The following is a 19,237-nucleotide window of genomic DNA, read 5'->3' as shown; positions in this document are numbered from 1 at the left end:
AGCTGGCTGGAAGTGTGTGCATTCAGCCAAGGCAGTAATTTTGATAGTATGTTTAAAGGGAGAAGAATGTATTTGTTGACCTTACCAAGAATACAAAATCCTGATATCTGGATGGCTTTGACATGAGTATGGAAGATGAGATTCTATTCTTTAGATTTGTAACGTAAATAGTGTTTGGAAATGTTTTACTATTCTTAGCTTGTTTATTGGTCTTAATGTAAGTTTTTTATGCCATTAGGTCAGTCATAACCTCTTCCCTGCCTTTTGGATTCCCTGGTATCCAGTAAGAACTAGGCTTATGGTGTGTTCTGTTCCTTGGTAGAATCATTATAAAAGATGTCTGACCTTATACTGAGAACTATGTTGAAGAACTTGGTGAAAATCTTGTGTCTTTAGGAATTACATTTGTTTTTTAGACATGGTTCAAGTTGACCAGTGGATTAAGAAATTGCTCCAGGGAGAAAGTAAACACAGAATGAAGTGAATGGGAATGTAAAAAACAGTTAGTTTGGGAGGTTTTGTTTTGTTGTTGTTGGTTTTTTTTGTTTGTTGTGTTTTTGTTTTTTTTTTTCTCTCAGGATTAAAAATTATCTTCCAGTTACCTCACTTCAAATCTACACCTAAATGCAAAGCCTGTTTAAATAAAATAGCCTTCAGTAAATATGTGTTGTTAGTGGATCTGGATCTATGTCTTGCCACCTTCTTCAGCTCTCCAGCTCTTCTTTCCTTTGTGATGTCTTTGCATTAACAGACTTGTTTCTTGTTACTAGTGATAAAAAGTGATAAAACGTGAAGAGACTGGACTGTAACCTGACAACTTCGTATGGAAATTAAAATAATTTGGCAGGTGCATTATAGGTTTTTCCTTCTTTTAACTGGAGCATATCCTACCAAGGTGTCAGAGGTATTGCTCAATTCCAGGCCGTGGTCTGGCCCACAAAGTACAGCAGGTCTTCAAGCAAAAAAAGTTCATGCTGTTGTACTGCAAACAGAACTAGTATATTTTAACATTGTAAATACCTTACTTCATGTATCAGCTAGGGGATTAAAGGAAAACACAACATCTGTTTTTGTGGCTTCTATAAAACTGGATTTGCCCTTGCTGTACTGACTGTAGCAAAAGGACCGACAAATTCTGTTCCCAGGCTGGTCTTGGCCCTAATTAATGAAGCTGCAGAATAAAGATGGACATTAAGAACAAATAATAAAACATATCTGATAAAATATTCTCATCTTGGAAGTCCTCCAGTATCCTGCCTGTGTGTATCTTGTTCAGAATACTAATCTGGACCACTTTTTAATAACACTTTTTCATTGTCTTCCCTGTTTTTTGGAAGGCAATAGGCCGGTGCATTTTATAGAATTGACAGGATAATATATTGTATGTCTGTATGAAGTAACATACAACTGGAAAAAACCCCAAAGAAAACAAATTTGGTGCCAAGTGACTGGGTGAGAGCCTTATGAATCCCTTTGCTGTCCAGCTCAGAAGTCTCAGACTGAGTCATTGCCTCGAGGCAGAAGTTGGCATACAATCAGAATGTATGGGCAAACAATAGCTGTGCTGAAAATTAGGAGAATAAGCAACAGGAGTATCAGTAATGACATGTTTTATGTTATCTAATTCTTAAAATGCTTTTTATCTTTACATTTTTTTGACGTAATTCTGTTCTACTATATAGCTTTAAGGATGCCCATCCCCCTGCCACCCCTCCAGCAGCCACTGTGCCCTGTCAGTCATCCTGAAATACACTGGAGAGCTTGTCAGGCAGTCCCTTGCAGATGCCTCAGAAGCCAAATAGTGAGCCATAGCAGTTGCACTGAAGTTCCTAACACAAGGAGATTACATAGACAGTTGCTTTAGTGCTGAATATGGACCATATATGTTCTAGGATAGGTGAGTGATGTGCTATTGGCTTTCTAATAATCTAGCAGGAAATGGATTCTAAAGCTAATGTTTTCTGATTTATGCAGAATATCTTTGTCTCTGCTTACTGGCACTGATTAGTTTATCTATGTCTGTATAGAGTGTACTTACAAATTTTCTAAAAGCTGCAGGTGCTATGTTCACATTGTATTGCAGATGGATACAATCTTTAACTGTTTTTCCGGTGTCTTTTTTTTTCTTCCACCAAAAAAGTCAGCAACTTGAACTTGGATATGTCTGCAGGAAAGACAAAATTCTCATTATGTTTGAGTTTGTGGAACTTGGTAGGAGAGTGCAGGTGGTTGCTTTTCTGGCTGTTCTGAGACACAAGCATATCCTGTGACACGTGCTTAACATCTGAAGTGTTGTAAGAGCTGCTGGTCTTCAGTGCTGAAACTGCCTCCTGGGAAGGTTAATATAACCAAGTGTGAGGTTCTAGCAGCCTTTTACTGAAATATCTCACGGTCAAGATCCCTACTGTAATTAAGGGGCATATTATATTGGAGTAGACATGCATTTTAAAAAATACAGGACGGACTGTGATTCTCATTTCTTCCTGAGACAAGCACCAAAATTTGTCATATTAATGAAGATGATCTGGAAGGACAGAAGCCTACTTTCTAAGTGGAAATATTAGAGAAAGTCCAAGAATGATTTTTACTTAATGCCTATTTTTCTTTATATCACCCATTACCCTATCCTTGATTTAAAAAAAGTAATAAAATCCTGTTTAAATACTCATTACCTAATATGGTAAACAACAGCAAGGAGAGGCTGGTCAGTTAAAAATATGTAGTCAGTATCAAAATAGTTTAAGATTTTGTAGCTTTCACTGCATTGGCTTACAAGTGGGTTTTTTTCCTGTTTTGGCTGCTTTAAGGAAGTTTCAAGAAGCATTAGAATTTTACTTTATAAAAAAACCCCAAACCTGGAATCAGTAAGTGAGCCCTGAAGAAGGTTATTTATACATTAGAATATAATACAAATTTCCAGAATCAAGAATTCTTGAAATTGACTTTCAGTTAGTGTTAAATTATGCACCTGACCCAAGGCTAAAAAGCTCTTGTTGACTTCAAAATCCAGTGGAGCCAGGTCTCAAGCAAAGAATAAAAAGGCTTATGTGAGGCAACATACTAAGGTTAAAAACCAAAAAAACTCCCAAAAAACCTAAAAGCATACAAAAAACCTCAGAAAAGCAAAAGTTGCAGCAAGTAGACTCAGTTTTTTCTGATCTGGAAAAATGGGATTGGATATGTAGCAAGTCCTAAGTTTGAGACTGCTCAGTGGCAGGTTTCTGGAGCACAGTGTTATGGTTACAACTACAATTTTTATCTGCCAAATTTTAGAAAAGTTCTGGTCACTGTAGATGACCTCTAGTATACGAAGTTGTGCTGCAAGAATGAAGAGCAGCTTTTGCTGCAAGCACCAAAAGTTTTCTTCTGGAATTTTGAGTAAAGCAGTTGCAAACACCCTTCTATCAAAGAATTGAGGGGAAGCCATTGCAAAGTTAAAGTATGAATGTATCTGCAGGAAAAAAGAACCTGAAAATCATGTAGTGATTTCTTCCAAACTTGGTAGAAGCATGAAGTGCTAGCTCCATCAGGTTTTTGCACATCCCCTTGCAACTGATGTATGTCTTGATCAGAAAAATTTCACAGCACCATCGATACCACCTATTTGCAACTGTTATAATGGATTTCAAAATCTGTACTGGGAGGCTTGCTTGTGAAAATGTCAAACCAGCAATATAATAAGGATTTATTTTATGTGAATAAAAGGCAGATTCATTGAAGCGTTGGCCGAAGATGTAGAGAACCAGTGAACTGGAAATGGTGAAAAAATCCTAGTGAAGCTGGAGGAGAGTATCTTGTTGAATTAAGAGGCTTTTCATTTAAGGATGGACACAGCAGAAGCAGCTTTTCAGCAGTGTGGGTGGTTCTGTACTGTGTGTTCACAGGCTGCAGCAACATGCTGTCAGGTAAGCACAGACATCACACACTGCTGCCAACACTGCAGAGTCAAGCCAAGGTGCCTGCGCTGCTGTTTTATTATGGGATAAGCTACTAAATTGCAATGCAGTTTGTAACTGAAGCTAACTGGGTAGAGAGGGATGTGAGTGAGAAACGTTTGTGACTTTCAGAGCAAGTTATTAGTACTGTAGGAAAGCTTACTTTAATGGGTTAAGAAAGATCTCCTGCTAATATTTACTATCTTTAATTGAAAAGATTATGTGGAGGTGTGAATGTTGGTGGGAACCTGACTTCCAGGTTACTGATAGCTCCCTTGCTGGTACAGCAGATGTTGCTGGAAATAATTAGCTGTACCTATAAGAAAGTTTGAATTTAAATCTACTCTGCAGACACAGAACCTTTCTGGATATTTATTGTTCAATAATCTGATGCAGTTAATAGGTGTTGGCCCATTGAGATTACATTTTTTACTAGACCTCTCTCACTCTTGAGATTTACTGTCTTCATTTACATCATTATATGTATTTCCAAAGAATATATGGTTGAGAAGTTGATTTCACTTTTGGTTTTAGTTTCCATACATAAATACTGTTTGACATTAACAGTGAGAATCACTACAGATAAAATAAGAAGTAAAAAAAATGCCACCTACTTGTGTTGAGTACAGAGGGGGCATCTCTTTGGCCTAAGCTGTAACAATAAGCTCTTGTTGCAGGGCTCAGCACAAGTATGCACAATAGAAAGATACCAGGAAGTGTTGCACTTTCAAGATAACCTAAGTTCTAGTTGTATGAAGCCCTCTGGGTGATGGTGAATTTGTCTCCTAGTTATTACTCTGCTAAAAAGCAGGTGAAAGAGCCTGCCTTATTTCTTGCTTGGTTGCATGTTTAAGCGTGTTATCAAGAATTGATAGCCTGACCATAGCAAACATACCAGCCCAGGTGGACTGTTGGTTTGATTCTGTAAGGTATTTATTATGTTGGATGTGCTTGTGCATATTCTGAGTTTGTTGACTTCTGGTGTTTTCTATCTCTTGTGGTTCTCCTTTGGTTCAATTCTGAAAACAGTAGTTAAGCAAAGTTTGGAAATAAATTATTTTGCTTTCTAGGAGCATGCCCTAATCACCTGTCCTGGGTTGAGAGTGTCATGATGAAAATTGCCTCCAGCTACGCTAACCTGAGCCCACCCAGGCCCACAGGTGCTGCTGGGCTGTGGCAATTATAGAGGGTGCTCAGCTGTGCCTGTGGGGAGGAGAGAGGGGGTCAGGTGACACAAATTGATTAATCATAGTGCTCCTGCCCTTGGTGCTCAGTATAAAATGGCTCCTCAGTGCCTTTGCTGCTGGGTTGTTGACCAGGTAGGGGTCTGTTTTTTTTGTAATTGTAACTTTCTGTGTTGCTTCTGAATGCTGTTTTCTTGCTGGTGAAGAATGTCTTTTGTCAAGTGAGGTTGCCTTTCCCTGCCTCCCTGAGTTGGACCAGCTTGGCTGCTACATGTGCTTTTTGTGGACTTTTGCTGGAACCCTGGACTTAGGTATCCTTTTCTGCTTCTGAGTCTAGTTTGGGGCTTTTCTGGTTGGGAATTAATTACCAACTGAGGAGTGTGGGTTCCATATTTAAATGTTTGTATGAAATTCAACATGATCATTATTGCTAATACTATTTATTATTTCATTAAACTAATTTTAGAATATTCCCTCCTGCCCCCTGCCCCCCCCCCCCCCCAAATCTTAAAGATTCTCTCCCTTATTCCCCTTTTATTTTCCCCTGAAAGGATAGTGGTAGACATCATCTAGTTATTGGCTAGAACAGCTATGTAGTATTTTCAGTCTGTTTTGTTCTGAGCTCAGTAAAGAAGTATTTTACATTGAGTAGATCAGGAGAAGATATCTAGTCATTCATCTCAAAGCACTTTGTAAATGCTGTAGTGAGTATTTGTGAGTAGGGGATATGGTCTGTGGACTTGCTTAGCTACAACCTCATCAGGTGAGGCAGGATATGGACCAGTTTAAGCTATGAGGAGGGCTACAGTGCTTTTCCTTACTAGGAGGCACCACTTGCACTTGTTTCTGAAGCAGTGAATGGTGAGGGGGTTCAGTTAACTTCAGACAGGGGGCTAAGTTAAACTGGAGTATTTCAAAGCTGTGTGAGTATCCTACCTACTGATTCATAGAACAGAAGGAGAACCACTGACACTGGTGATTTTGGGAGTCTCAAATTTTGTTTTCTTGGTGTTAGTTAGAAGTATCTAGAAGCTAAATGTGTAAAATATAGCCAGATAATTTGCACTGATGTTTCTAGAGTTCTTTTTCTAGTATCAATTTCTATGGAAGGACAAGTGTAATTCTGGTCAGTTTGATCTCAACTTTTTGTTCTCTTTATCTTTTGACATGCAATTAAAACAGAAAAACCAACTTTTACATGTGTTATCACCTGATTATATGCAGCTGAATCTGTGAGAACTTAGGGCTGCAGCTGGTACAGCTTTTAATAAAAGAGTACACTTGGCACTTGTATAAACTTTACTGAGAATGTCAAGCCCTAAATTATCTTTAAACTTAATTCCTTAATTATCACTCGTACCATCTTTGCCTGCAAGTGAAATATGGATAACTATTCTGTGATAAGCAATTTGGATCCACTTCTACACAACTTGCTATAGAAACCTCAAACTCAATGTGTTGTATTAAATCAAGGCTAGGTTCACCAGAAGGTGACACTATATCTCTTTTAGCCTGCACAGTTGCAGTACCTTATTGCTTTATTATACAGCAGCAATGGTGGTAATAAGTCCTGCTTAAAAAGGACAGATATCCATTATGTGTGTGTTTGAAGTCTTCATTGGCTAAAAAGGCTTTGCTGAGCTATGTTTTATGGGGAGTTATGTTACTGGAAAATTTAAAATGTCTTTTATTTGGGGACAATAGTCAGTTGCGTTCCTCCTAAAGCACAGCTGTAATTATTTGTTGGCACACACACATTTCACTGTAGCTAAATACCTAGTCCACAGCCCAGTGAACTCTGAAAACCCTTATATTAACATGAGTGGACTTTGGATCAATTTCCCAATTAATGATTTATTGATTTTAATGACCTTACTTAGCTTTGCTTCCCTCTTATTGACTTCAGTAATAGACTTACTTGACTTAATCTGTCTTGTCACTTGGAAAAATATTTGTTATTGCTGTGTGTAAGATAACTATGTTTCACTTTCTCCTGCTATTAATTGCCAGGACTTTTAAAGGCTGCTGTATATATTTTTGCTCTTAGTGTTTATTATGACCACTGTAATTTGGCACATGGAAGAAGATACAAGTATTTTTCATGCAGCATTAATGGTTTTGTTCTGTGATAAATTCAATAATGTAATACATAATTTTTGCTATAAAGCTTCTTTTTATTGACTACTAGAGAACTTGTATTCAGTGGTCTTCTAATACAATTACCCATGTGTATTTTTCAATATACGGTCAGTTTAGAAATCTGGAAGAGAAGACAGGGAATTACATGTACTTTGAATCTATTATTTTACAGTTTATGCAAGTATCTTTTTTTTTTTCACAATTGAGAAATGAAGAATCAGAAAAAATTGTATTCTTTTGAAATCCTAAGCCTATTATTGATCCAAGTCTGTACTCCCAAAGGCAATCTCTGGGCTCTGGCAGAGGACAAAGAAACTTGTGGTCATGGCTAATCATTGCTTATTGCATTTTTTCTTGTTTTGTACCTAGGTGAAATGTCAACAAAAGTGCCAGGCATTAAACTGAAAATTGATCCTCGGGATCTGCAGATCCAGACGTTTACAGTGGAGAAATTATTGGAGCCACTGATAATTCAGGTATTTTGGTCTTGCATAAAATACATTGGATAACCACAGGGGGAAGAGAACAATGCAGAAGCACTTTGGCTGAGGACACTGTTGTGCAAGGCATACCCGTGGCTCTTCTGTACGTGTAGTTTTTGCTCTAGCTCAGAAACTTTCCAGCTGGAACTGCCTTCTTCCAGATTCAGTCATTCATTTAGTCACTTCCATTTTTGCAAATGTATGTATACGATTGCAAATGGTGTGTGTGTTCTGCCTAATCTCTTGTACAGAATGCTCTAGTGGAAGTTCAGAATATGCTGCAAATGGGTTTCCAACACATGGCAAGTTTCCAGTTGTGAGTTGTGGACAGAGCAGAAAAGAAGAACCTTGAAATCTGTAGGTGAATTTCTGTACCTGAATTTTGAACAGAGTTGTGTTCTGTTGCATTTTGGAAGAAAGAACACTACAGGTGTGGCATATTGTATGAAACTATTTTAGTCCTTTTCCTTCCAACTAAAGAAAACTTGGACTGACAAGGAAACCTTAAGGTTTGTTGAGAAAACTTCATAGGAAGAGCAATTCTGCTGTTTATTTCAGTTCTACTTAAAATATTCTCTTGTTAAATATACAGTGCTTAGCATGTTAAAGATTCTTTAATCCTTCTGTTTGGCATGGATTAGAAATGTCATTTTAATACAATGGAAAGGATCTACTGGAAAACCTTACTTCACTTAGCAAATAATATGTATAACTAAAAAAGTGTTAGAAGTAGTAATATGTTACAGGGTGAGGAACAGAAAGGACATAATCTATTCTGAAACTCAAGCTATTTTGAATTTTCTCTTAGTTACACTTAGAACAAAGATGTTGGGAGTACCTGCATTTAATTAATCAATTACACATAGCACAAGGATGCCAGTTTATCACTGTCCTTCAACCTTGCCAGGATGGTGTACATCAAACTGTTGTCACAGCTGTACACTGCTTATTCAGAATTCTTTTTCTGGTGCCTGAGGCATGTTTGCATGGCAGTCACTGCTCTGGCTGCACGTCCTGTAGGTACAGAAAGGTGTGACTTCTTTCAGAATTTTCTTTCACTTGCTAATGTACGGAGAATACTTGGCTGTTTTTCAGGTTGTGAAGGTAGTCAAGTATAATGGCAATGAGCTTCAGTGGTTGGTTGTTTGATTAAGATATTTCCAAACTCTTCAAATATAATAACTTTTCATTAAATAGATTATGTTGACAATCAACAAACAAAACTGATTCTAGGAGGATGGCTGCTGGCGAATAGAGCAAAGCCAGACTGAATACTGTGCTCTGGCTGTCATTCTACTTGTATGTATGTAAAATTAGGGAGTGTGCAACTTATGACCAAGTTTTCAATTTAAGTTTTTTCAATTCCCACCTTTTCTCTTTTTAAAAGAAGAGGTGAAAGAATTCTAGTTAAGACTGAATCAATTATTTTTGTACTTGGACAGACATTAAAGGAAGAATTATTTTTTCCCATTTGACTGATGGGCTTCATTTGACTGCACTGAGCCACTTAGGTATGTGGTAAATTTTGTTATTTCAGGAATGCACTTCTGCTTATACACACTGCTCTGGTGACATCTTTATTTCTTTGTGTGCTGTTTCCCTGGGCCAAAGGGTGGTGACCATGTACAGGGGAGCAGGCAGGTTATAATTTAAGAGGTGGCTCATGGCTAATGGAAGGAAGAAAAGTACAGGTATAAAAGATGAGGACAGTGAATTGTGTGAACACAGTCAAGTTATGAGTATGCTTGGTATGATGGTTCTTATGCTTATTTGGACTTCAATGAAGGAAACATCCTTTATTCCAGAAGTGTTGTATGTGCTCTAAAAGCTAGGAAAAGTGAAGAGGTGCTGATCATGTTTTATAAGAATTGTAGGAAAAAATTCTTAAAAAAATAAATCCATTAATTCATTGTGACATGAGTTTCTCTTTAACAAATGAAGTTGTGTTTCCCCACTTGAAACTTATTGTGCCTCCCTAATTCGAGTTTCTTTTATTCCTTCCTCCCCTTGTTTTTGATTTGATCATCTCTTCCTCTCTTACTCAGTTCTCCCTTCTGGGAAAGTCTTCTTCAGAAAGTAACCTTTTCTTTTCATCATTACTTCATTTCCAGCTGTTACTAACTGAGCTGCCTCTCACTCATTTTGTCTGCTTGTATTTATTTTTGCCTGGGTGTGTTTGATGGATTATAAAACCTCAGTGACCTGTTCAGTGGTTTGTGGGAAGTCATCAAGCTGGAGCATCGTGTGGATGGATTATTAAATTAGTTTCAGAGGAGTAGGAATAGATGTATTGAGAGACTGTATTTTAAAAGCTCCTCTTCTGTATCAGTAGGTCAAACTGTGCTCAGGCAGCTGTAACACCCTGGGTATTTTTAGAGGAGATGGAGAAATGTAAATTTTGGTCTGAGTTTTTCTGGATCAAAGAAATCTGACAAAACAAAGAAACACAGTTCCAGAACAAAACAAATAAACCATTTGATTTTTTTTTTAAAAGCTCTTCTTGAGCAACCTTAAAAAGCTTTAAAAAAATGGAAATGCTCTGGTTCAATACGATCTTGGCTGTCTTTTGTCCCTATCTACCTTAATGCTTTGTTTGTTTTCTAATAGAGCTGAGGAAAGGAAACTTGCATTTTGAGTGCAAGGAGACAGAAAAAATGTTGTAAGTGCAAAAGTGGGGATAAAACTAATACTCAGTGAAAGATGATGTAGATGTTGGGATAGCAATAAATGAAAACTGATCTATGCTTAGAAAGAGAATCAGACCAGTCACAGATAAAAATTAATGGTAATATGCTGCTCTGGCCTGATTAGCTTAGCAGCTGCAGCTTTGAACACAGTTTAACTTTGAGGTTTATCTTCTAATTTATAGTTCTAATTTAATAGTTGTGCAATGCTCTGGTAGGAAAGAGGCAAAGTGTTTGAGCTTCTCTGAAGTTTGTCCTAGCTAGTTAAACTAAGCATTAGAGAAGTCCTCAGGTGAACAGCATGAACAGGAGAAAATTCAGGCAAACCAGCCTAAGTGGAAGTAACTTTGTAAATGGCTTGCTAAGTTCTCTTTCTTCTCTGCAATTGGCAGTAGTGATCAGTTTGAAACTGTGAGAACAGGATGACAAGTTTTTGCATAAAACCCTCTCCAACTTGATAGCTTCTCCATCTTTGGAATAAAACACTGTCCCTAGGTTACAGTGTATTGGGGGACTGCATGGGCAGCAGTCTCACTGTGTTTTCCTCTTTGCATCCCAAACAGTGGCCTGACCCAGGGTGGTAAACTTGATAGCGCTGTGCAGGGCTCTGCATAGATAGAAACTCTTATGTTGGAAGTGGCATAACTGCATTACTGTAATTCTTTATCTGGCCTTATAAACTCTGCCTTCATGGGGAGGTACTACTAGCTGCACTGTGCCTTCTGGGAATCCTGTCCAGCTGCCCCCTCACCAAAAGAGCTTTCCTCTGCAGCCTTTATTTTATTTATGCTAGGTGCTTTGAGAACATAAGTTTTGAAACATGGCTTTTAGGTAAAGGTCTCAGTGGTTCTGACACATTAAAAATTATAGTTGTCAAAACTGACATCATTCAGCTGACAGCTGCTTTGACGTAAATTGGTGACATGCTCAGCCAAGCAGGCTTTCCTTAATTCTGGTCTTTTATCAGATGTGCACATGAGGAATTAGTGTGACACAATCAGTAGATCTTTAAGCATTTTCACTTGCCTAGCTGATGTCTAGTATTTGTCATGCATTTTCAAATATCTAGGGATTGTAATTACACTGAACTAAACTTTAAAAAAGGTATGTTTTACAATTCATCTTTTCAATACTTTTAATGTCAAAGGTGAATTAAGTAGGTTGATTCTCAAGGTACAGAGACATTGTTATTGTTTCCTTAATTACTGCAATATTAAAAGATTGTAAGGGCTAGAAGAAACTGAATATAGTGTTGGAAGAACTGCTGCACAATTAGGGATTCAGCATTTGGCATAAGCATAACAAAAAATACCCCGGCCCTACATCCTGTTAAATGCTGGCAATAAAAAACAACAACATTATTCAGCTTTGCAGCTGTGATGGCATATGGGCTTTGAAAACCTCACTTAAAAGTTGCTTATGCCTCTAATACACCTCTGTAGCTCCTATCAGAGAGAGAGAATAATCTCTTGACAGTGTTATACCTTGAATGCCAGGAAACCTGCTGTATGTGGCAGGAAGAAGGTGCTAATAACTGGGAAATGCAGTCAGGCATGAGGAGTATTAATGTGGATATGTTTTCCTTTTTTCAAGATGCAATTTTGACTGTGTTCTGCCACTACGGTACGAGCTGTGTTGACAGTGGATAGAATAGGGTCACTATATCAGCTACTGCAAAGCTGAGTTCTTTCTGTGTAGGACCTGCATAAAGTTTTGGATTCCTCACTGGGATTCTGTTTTGGAGAATGCAGAGTACTTTTTCTGTACTCATTAATCTCTGTGAGCTAAGAACTACCTGTCAAATTTTGACTTATATTTGAAATCAGAAGCTACCTCTGGTACTTCCTGATAGTGATGCTGAAGGTGGATGGTCTTACAATCAAGACTTTTCACCTGCAGGAATGAATGTTTCTCATATTTTTCCATTTATTTTGGTTCCTTTGCTCCACCTCCAAAACATATGAGTGAACCGTACATAGAATGGCATTTTACATTAAAAAGGATGCTACAGTACAAATCTAAAAATAGAATGTATTATTTTCTGGAAATCGTGATTAAATAGTTAAGACACTTAAAATGTCTTTTACTTGATAGGTGCTTGGAGCAGTTTCTGATTATTTTTTTTACAGTGTTTTATGTCTTTCTTGTTGGAAGTATCACCCTGTAATCTCTGTAATTCACTCTTAAAAATTGGATCATTGAACCACATTAAATGCTCTAGAACTAATGTTAGAGGGTTTGTAAAAATAAAAGATGGGAAGATTGTTATTCCCAGTGCATTCTCAGCCAGCTGGCTGATTTGTGTGCCATAAATTTCATTTACTTTTTTTGAGCCATAGTCAGAAAAGTACCCAAACCCTCTTTAACAATCTGAGCCAGTTACCCTGTTGCTGTCTCCCTTGTGACATACCAAAGCAGCTGATAAGTGCTGGTTCCTTTTCCCCCCCAAAAAATTCCACATGAGTAATGTAGGGGTCAAGGATTTTGCCTTTCAAGTAGGTTTTTATATCAACGCTTCCCAGAGGATGTTTGTCAGTTACTTTTAAAAATACTGATTCATGAAAAGCCTTGAAGTGCATGAATTCATGAACAAGATCTAAAGGTGCGCAGAGCACAGCCATGATACACCCATGTCTGGAGCCCTGTTCCACAGACCAGCTCAGACCATGAGCTGTACTGCAGCCATTAGCTGAGTTTGCCTGGTGGACTGAGAAATTCACACACAGCTTTTAGTTTGTGCATAATGTTATTGATAATTGGAAGACCATTTAATAAAATGAAGCAATTATGTGCATATAAAATGTGTAGATTGAGCTTCAAGACTAGGTCTGTACTTAATATACCATCCGTGTTGTGGCACAGAACAGAATAGAAGGGGGATTAAAAAACATTAGTGATCTTAATGAAAATAAAGTTTGTATTAAAATGCCTGTATAACACTTTAAATCTTTTAGGGGTCTTTGCTGAGTGTGAGAGCTCAAGCAGTGCTTTAGAGAATAGTCTGTTAGAGACGTTGTTGGGGTGTGGAGGCTGTGCTCTGGATGAGGAATGTGGAGTGGGATGCTATGTAAGAAATTCTTTATGGATGTTGAAATTCTTTATGGATGGTTAAAAAAATATTTTGGACAAAGCTGCAGTAAACCTACATTCTGGGGAAAATTATGTACAATTTCAATGTTGAGAGCCCCCTGACAACTCCAAGGTGCTGAGTTCTGACCACTGTGGAAATTCTAACCTCCTTTAGAAAAAAGCATCTTGGAAAGTGTCTATACCTATTTTAGGTATTTGTTTCTGAGGTAACTCGGGAGGTGTAAGCTGGAAGGTTCATCACCTGTTACAATTCCTGCCTTGGCTGAAGCCTCCTTAGGTAACATTAGTAGTTGGTTTTTTTTTTTTAAGGATGAGATTTTAAAATGAGCGGTGTCAGGATTTCACATCAGAATTAACGAGACGGGGAGAATTCTATTGACTTGGCTTTGATCGTACAGAAAGAACAATACAAAGATGAAATATATAAGTAAAATTATCTGTCAAATTTGATAGATTTGCCTGTTGTCAGTATGTGTGCTGAGCTTGCCTGTCTCTCTAAAGCAGGGGAAATCTCATTGCTGCTTCTCAATTATTAGTTTGGTTTGATTTTTTTGACAATATAAATGAACTTACACCACTGTTGTGCTTTTGTTTCTTTTACATGTAGGTTACAACTCTAGTGAACTGTCCACAGAATCCTTCTAGTAAGAAAAAGGGCCGTTCCAAAAGAGCTTGTGTCTTGTTAGCTTCTGTGGAAGAAGCCACTGGGAATCTGTTGGACAAGGGAGAAAAAATTGCCAAGGAAGCTGTTGTGTTTAAAGAGCAACTTCATGCAGCACTTGCTGATGTCAAGAAAGAGGGTAAGTAGATGACAAATAATGTAGGCACCAACAGGCATGAGTTGAACCATGTGATACTGGTATAAAATGAAACTAGGATATCCCTAATAAATGTTTTGATGTTCAAATGTCTGTATGTTGAGCTATCCAACTGTGTGTTCTCGAATACCACTCAGAAGGAGATGAAGTGTGCAAGCCCATGGATAATCAGGGCCTATTGGGTGAGTATGAAGGCCAGGCTCGAATAGTAATAAACCAGATGATAGGTATCCAAAATGAGTTCCTGCAGAAATCAGCCTTGATATTTTGTTCAGGAGAAGGTTGCGGAGGGAAAAGGGCAGAAAAATGGTGCTTTTATTGTTTGGTCATTTGAGAATTATGTCCTTACCTCGGTGTTCCGTCAATTTTGTAAACAAATGGATCCCAATGGTTGTCTGGAATCACATCTAGAGGGGCTGAGAGAAGAGAGCAATGGTTTGTACCATGAAGTTATTGTTGTGTCATGTTACTGAATGAGTGGGCAACCAGTTGATTAGTTGATTTTTTTAAAATTATTTTAATTTAAGATCCTGATCAGGTTGGCTTTTCACTACTGAGCAGTGTGGTGTCTGTTGTGCTGTGTGACAGCTTATGCTTGAAGGACTGTGTGTGAGCCATTTAAATCGGGTCTTTTTATCACCCTGCTCTTACTAAAGTTGCAACTTGATTGGGATCTTTTTTTTTTTTTCTTCCTCCATGTGCAGCTGGGGTAGTTTCTGAGTCTCTGCTGCTTTTCAGGGGATTACTAGCTATTGGTTTCCTCTGGATCCAGGCATGGCTGCGTTTTAGAGTTTGATACATGCATATGGTGTCTGAGCTTAAGGTCCCTTGTGATTAAGAGCATGTTATGACCAGCAAATACCATTGTTATCTGTCACTCAGATGAGCTGAGGATTTAAAAAAAAATCATTCTTAAAATGTTAGCCTATTCATTCCAGGCTGATAACACAAGACAAGAATAAAATATATAGCTTCATATTGATTTTTACACATAGATAATAGAAAAATATTTCACATTTTCAATTTATTGATTCTCAGCCAAGACCAGAGATAACTACAAAAATAAATAATACATAAAGTAGATTATATACTCCTCATACATTTTAAAAGAAAGTTAAGTCCATGTTATGACCTGTCATTATGCAATGACAAATTGAGTGTTCACAGCCAATATTCTTCCAAGGATTTGCCAAGCTGCAGAACTTAATGTTAAGAATTTGGTGAGTAACTGTAAAATAAATAGCAGTTTATTAATTTTATGGATATGATTTGTCCTTTGTTGCTGTGTATTTTAAATCTGTGATATGTCACATCATATGTCACTTTATTGCCTGTTAGTGAGGTCACATTCTGCTACTGTTAAATGTCTCATGTTATTTACTTAAAGCTCTTTGAGAGGATGTGAGTTGTAAACCATGCTTGCATGCATTCACCTGCCATGCATGACATAGCATATAGTATTTAATTCTCCATGAGCATATATTTAAATCTTTATGAAGATGCTTTTAAATTATGAATTTTTGCATGTGGCTATGGCTTGTATTTACTGTGTAGTGGAATTTTGAAATGATGGTCCAGATAATTTCACTCAGGTGTGAACCAAGCTATGGGTCAGAGTTGCATACCAGCATCTAGAAAGAATAAAACTCACCTGGTTTTGCATAATTCTCATAATATGAGAATTAAATGCTTATTACTTTTGAATGTCAATCACTAGAGTAAAAATGCTGCTTTGTTACTTTTGGAGCTCATTACAAAGGTTTCTTTTAGAGGAGTGATAAACTTTTTTTCAAGCTGCTGCTGTTAATCCTGATCATAACAATGTTTTGAGGGGAAAAAAGGGACCAAGTAGTAGAATAAAATGGAACAGTGGAGGTAAGAAAAATAGAAGACACTGTCACTTGTAATTCATCTGATGTGGTAGTGACTCATCTAATGTCCTCAGAAATGAGGACATGGCTGTGACTTTGCTGACTGCAGTTTGGCCTTGAGAAGCACTGTCAGTAGATGAGACTTTTGATTTTCAAATTCAGACGAGTTCTGCTAGTGACCTCTGGAAGGAGGTGTTGCTTAATGGATGGCAGGCACATTCCCTGGGTAAACGTAGTTTTTGCTTCCCTTGACATCTACAGAATTTGGCTGAAGAATTATAGTCTTGGTGCTGATCATGTTAATAAAGAGGTCCTCCAAGTTTTTCTTCTGAGTTTCCTCTTGAAAGTACTTTTTAAGGCCCATCTGTACCTGTGTATTGATTCACCACCTTCTGGAACTCTGCTAAATGAGCTACCAGGCAGGTCTGTGGGTGGTGGACTACGTGCATTGTCCACAAAATCCACTAGCCTGGGAACTGAAGAACCGCAGTGTTTTCCTTGTGGTCTGAGTTGGGAAAGCTTTATGAAAGGGCACTCAGGTTCACATTTTTAAATTCTAAAATAGAGGAATAAACTAAAATGTAAATCTTTTGAAAAGCTCTCATTGCCATATTTCATGCATGCAGCACTTCAAAGAACTGCCTTCTGACTCATGTGCTGTGAATTCATGGTAAAATAACTGACCTCTGTATAACAGAAGAAGAAGCCTTGTTCTACTGTGAATACTTCTGACTTTAACCATCAGACTATAAGGTCTCCGTTCTGATATTTAGTCAATTTTAAGAGAAAACAGATGTAGTTTGTAGAGAAACATTCTCTTAGGAATTTGCATTGAAATCTGAGGTTAGACCTGTGATTTTTTTTTTTTTTGCAGTTGTCAAGGATACAATCACTTAGTTTTCAAGCAGTTGCACAGGCATAGCTAAAATGTTTGGTATTTATTGCCATTGCTTGCTGACTATATATAGTCAGAAACACAACAGTTGTTGTCTGAGTTGTTTCTATCTATTGCAGTGTCACTGTTTCATGTATTTAGCTGTTATCATGCTCAAGTGTGTTCCTAGATAAGCCTTTCATCACACAACAGTGAACTGAAAGCAAGTTACTTGCTGGAGTTGCATTTTGAGTCTTCAGTTGTACACTTTAGAAGGAACTCAGAAAAAATAATTAGATAATTTGAATGTTGATATATTATGTCTTCTGACATTGTAGAGGGGAGGAAAGACTGTGGGATGGAAGAAACTCCTATTCACTGGCAAGAAATGAGGAGGATACTGTAAGGAGAGTTATTGAAGGAAGGTTATAGTGATCTCTTGTATTATACTATAATCTAATTTGTCCCCCCCAAAAAAAAACCAAAAACAAACAACCCAAAACCCAGCCTTAAGAATAAATTTAGCTTTCTCATCATGCATTGAGGTACATGTGTAGGTCCTGCATCTAGGAGACTTTTATTCTGGGAGACAGACTTTAAATATTCCCGAGGCTTAAAATAAACTACTGTACACGCTTTCCATCAAATGAAGAGCAGATCCCTTGTAGAAAAGCTTCTGACATCACCATCACTGGCTCAGATGACCCTGAGTGGGAAAGGGGAAATAAAGACATGGGTGTAAGGCATGAAGGGGGTGTACGGTGGTTTTGGTTACACAGTAGGAAGAACTGTATGAGATGAGGAAGTGGAGCTTCCTGGTATGTAGTGGTGAAATAATTGCAATGCAACAGAATGCAATAGTATCTGAGTGGGGTAAGAGACTGTGTAGTGGGAGAGAGAAGTCCTGTAACATCTACAGAGAGCTATTGTGAGAATCTGAGTTACCATGGTGTTGAGTATTAGGAACATGCAGGAGGTATCAATCTGCTTTGCCCTAATGCTGATAGGGTCACTTCCAGCTGGCTGAAGCAGAATCCTTTCTTTGCTGTTGCACATGGATAATGGTATTTGTGGGAACAGAACAGGTCATTATACTAGTGACTTGTATTGTTTAATCTTCTGTTTTTAGAAAGGGTTGGTTGTTTTGTGCTTCAATGTGACAGTGACTTCCAACTTTCTCTGGTACTGATTCTGCTCATGTATGAGTTCATGCCTGCAGAACTTGAGGCTACAAATAGCAGTGTAAGTCAGAGTTCAAGGTTTCTGTTACTGGTATAAATGATTGATTTCCCCTCCCCTTTTCTGTTTGACATCAGGACATTTGAAATCCTTACTTTTACTGACTCTGGAACATCCTTCCCTCAGCCACTGGACTCCCTTTGACAACTGTGTTTCTCTGGAGCTGTAAATCCACCAGTCTTTTTAAGGGTGCAGTTCACAGGAGTGGGTGGCAACTCTTGGCACCAGTATCTCCTTGTGGGAGGATAGAAGAATAGCATAAAACTCGCTGCATTCCATGTGGATTTCATACTGCTACAGTTAAAAATAAAACATGAGGAATCCAGATATAAAAACAAATGAGAGACAAACGTGATGCTTGGGATTTAAGGAGAAATAAATATTCCAAGAGATAAAAGAAGAAAGTGTAATTCTGAGGATCTTGCCTAAACAAACCCAAACATTTGAGCTGTTGCTGGTGTCATGTTGGATGCTGTCTCTGGGGGGTGCTCACTGACTGCAGTTAGTGTCTGTATAGACTGTTTGCTTTCTGCTAGCGACCCAGAAGTGTGTACCTTTTGACAGCTAATTGCCAACAGGCTTACAGTTGTTTTTAAGGGAAATTTCATGTAAGTTTTTGGATATTTTTGGTGCTAGTTCAAGTGCATGGATCCTCTAAAGTTTCAAAAAATTACCTGTGGCTGAACTGTGTTCTTACCAGATTCCTAGATTTTTAGTTGTGGAACCCCCCTCCCTTGGATGGGGCTCTGAGCAACCTGTTCTAGTGGGAAGTGTCCCTGCTAACGCAGAGGGGTTGGAACTAGATGGTCTTTAAGGTCCCTTCCAACCCAAAGTGTTCTATGATTTTTTTTCTTACTGCTTCCCCTTAATGAATTCTCATCTCAGTTTCTCCAGACTTCACTAGCTTCCAACAGAAGTCAT

The 19,237-nt window shown here is 38.0% G+C and overlaps 1 protein-coding gene across 7 annotated transcripts in view; it reads left to right on the top strand.

Annotated features, from left to right (window-relative positions):
- The first annotated feature begins 1,793 nt into the window (after positions 1-1,793).
- Positions 1,794-19,237, top strand: part of CTNNA3 (catenin alpha 3) — a 424,834-nt gene continuing 407,390 nt past the window's right edge. For 5 of the 7 annotated variants that reach the window (XM_051618547.1, XM_051618545.1, XM_051618546.1 and 2 more), the window contains exons 1-3: positions 1,794-1,897; positions 7,628-7,734; positions 14,122-14,314. In XM_051618547.1, coding sequence (XP_051474507.1) covers positions 1,873-1,897; positions 7,628-7,734; positions 14,122-14,314 — 325 coding nt within the window. In that variant the 5' untranslated portion in view covers positions 1,794-1,872. Of the gene's footprint in view, positions 1,898-3,705; positions 3,906-7,627; positions 7,735-14,121; positions 14,315-19,237 lie in introns of those variants that run through there. The other 2 variants (XM_051618544.1, XM_051618549.1) reach the window with 2 other exon arrangements.

Source organism: Apus apus, chromosome 4 (assembly GCF_020740795.1).
Source record: "Apus apus isolate bApuApu2 chromosome 4, bApuApu2.pri.cur, whole genome shotgun sequence".
Lineage (NCBI taxonomy): Eukaryota > Metazoa > Chordata > Aves > Apodiformes > Apodidae > Apus > Apus apus.
Note: the sequence above shows the minus strand (reverse complement) of the source record. Positions and strands in the feature narration are given on the sequence as shown.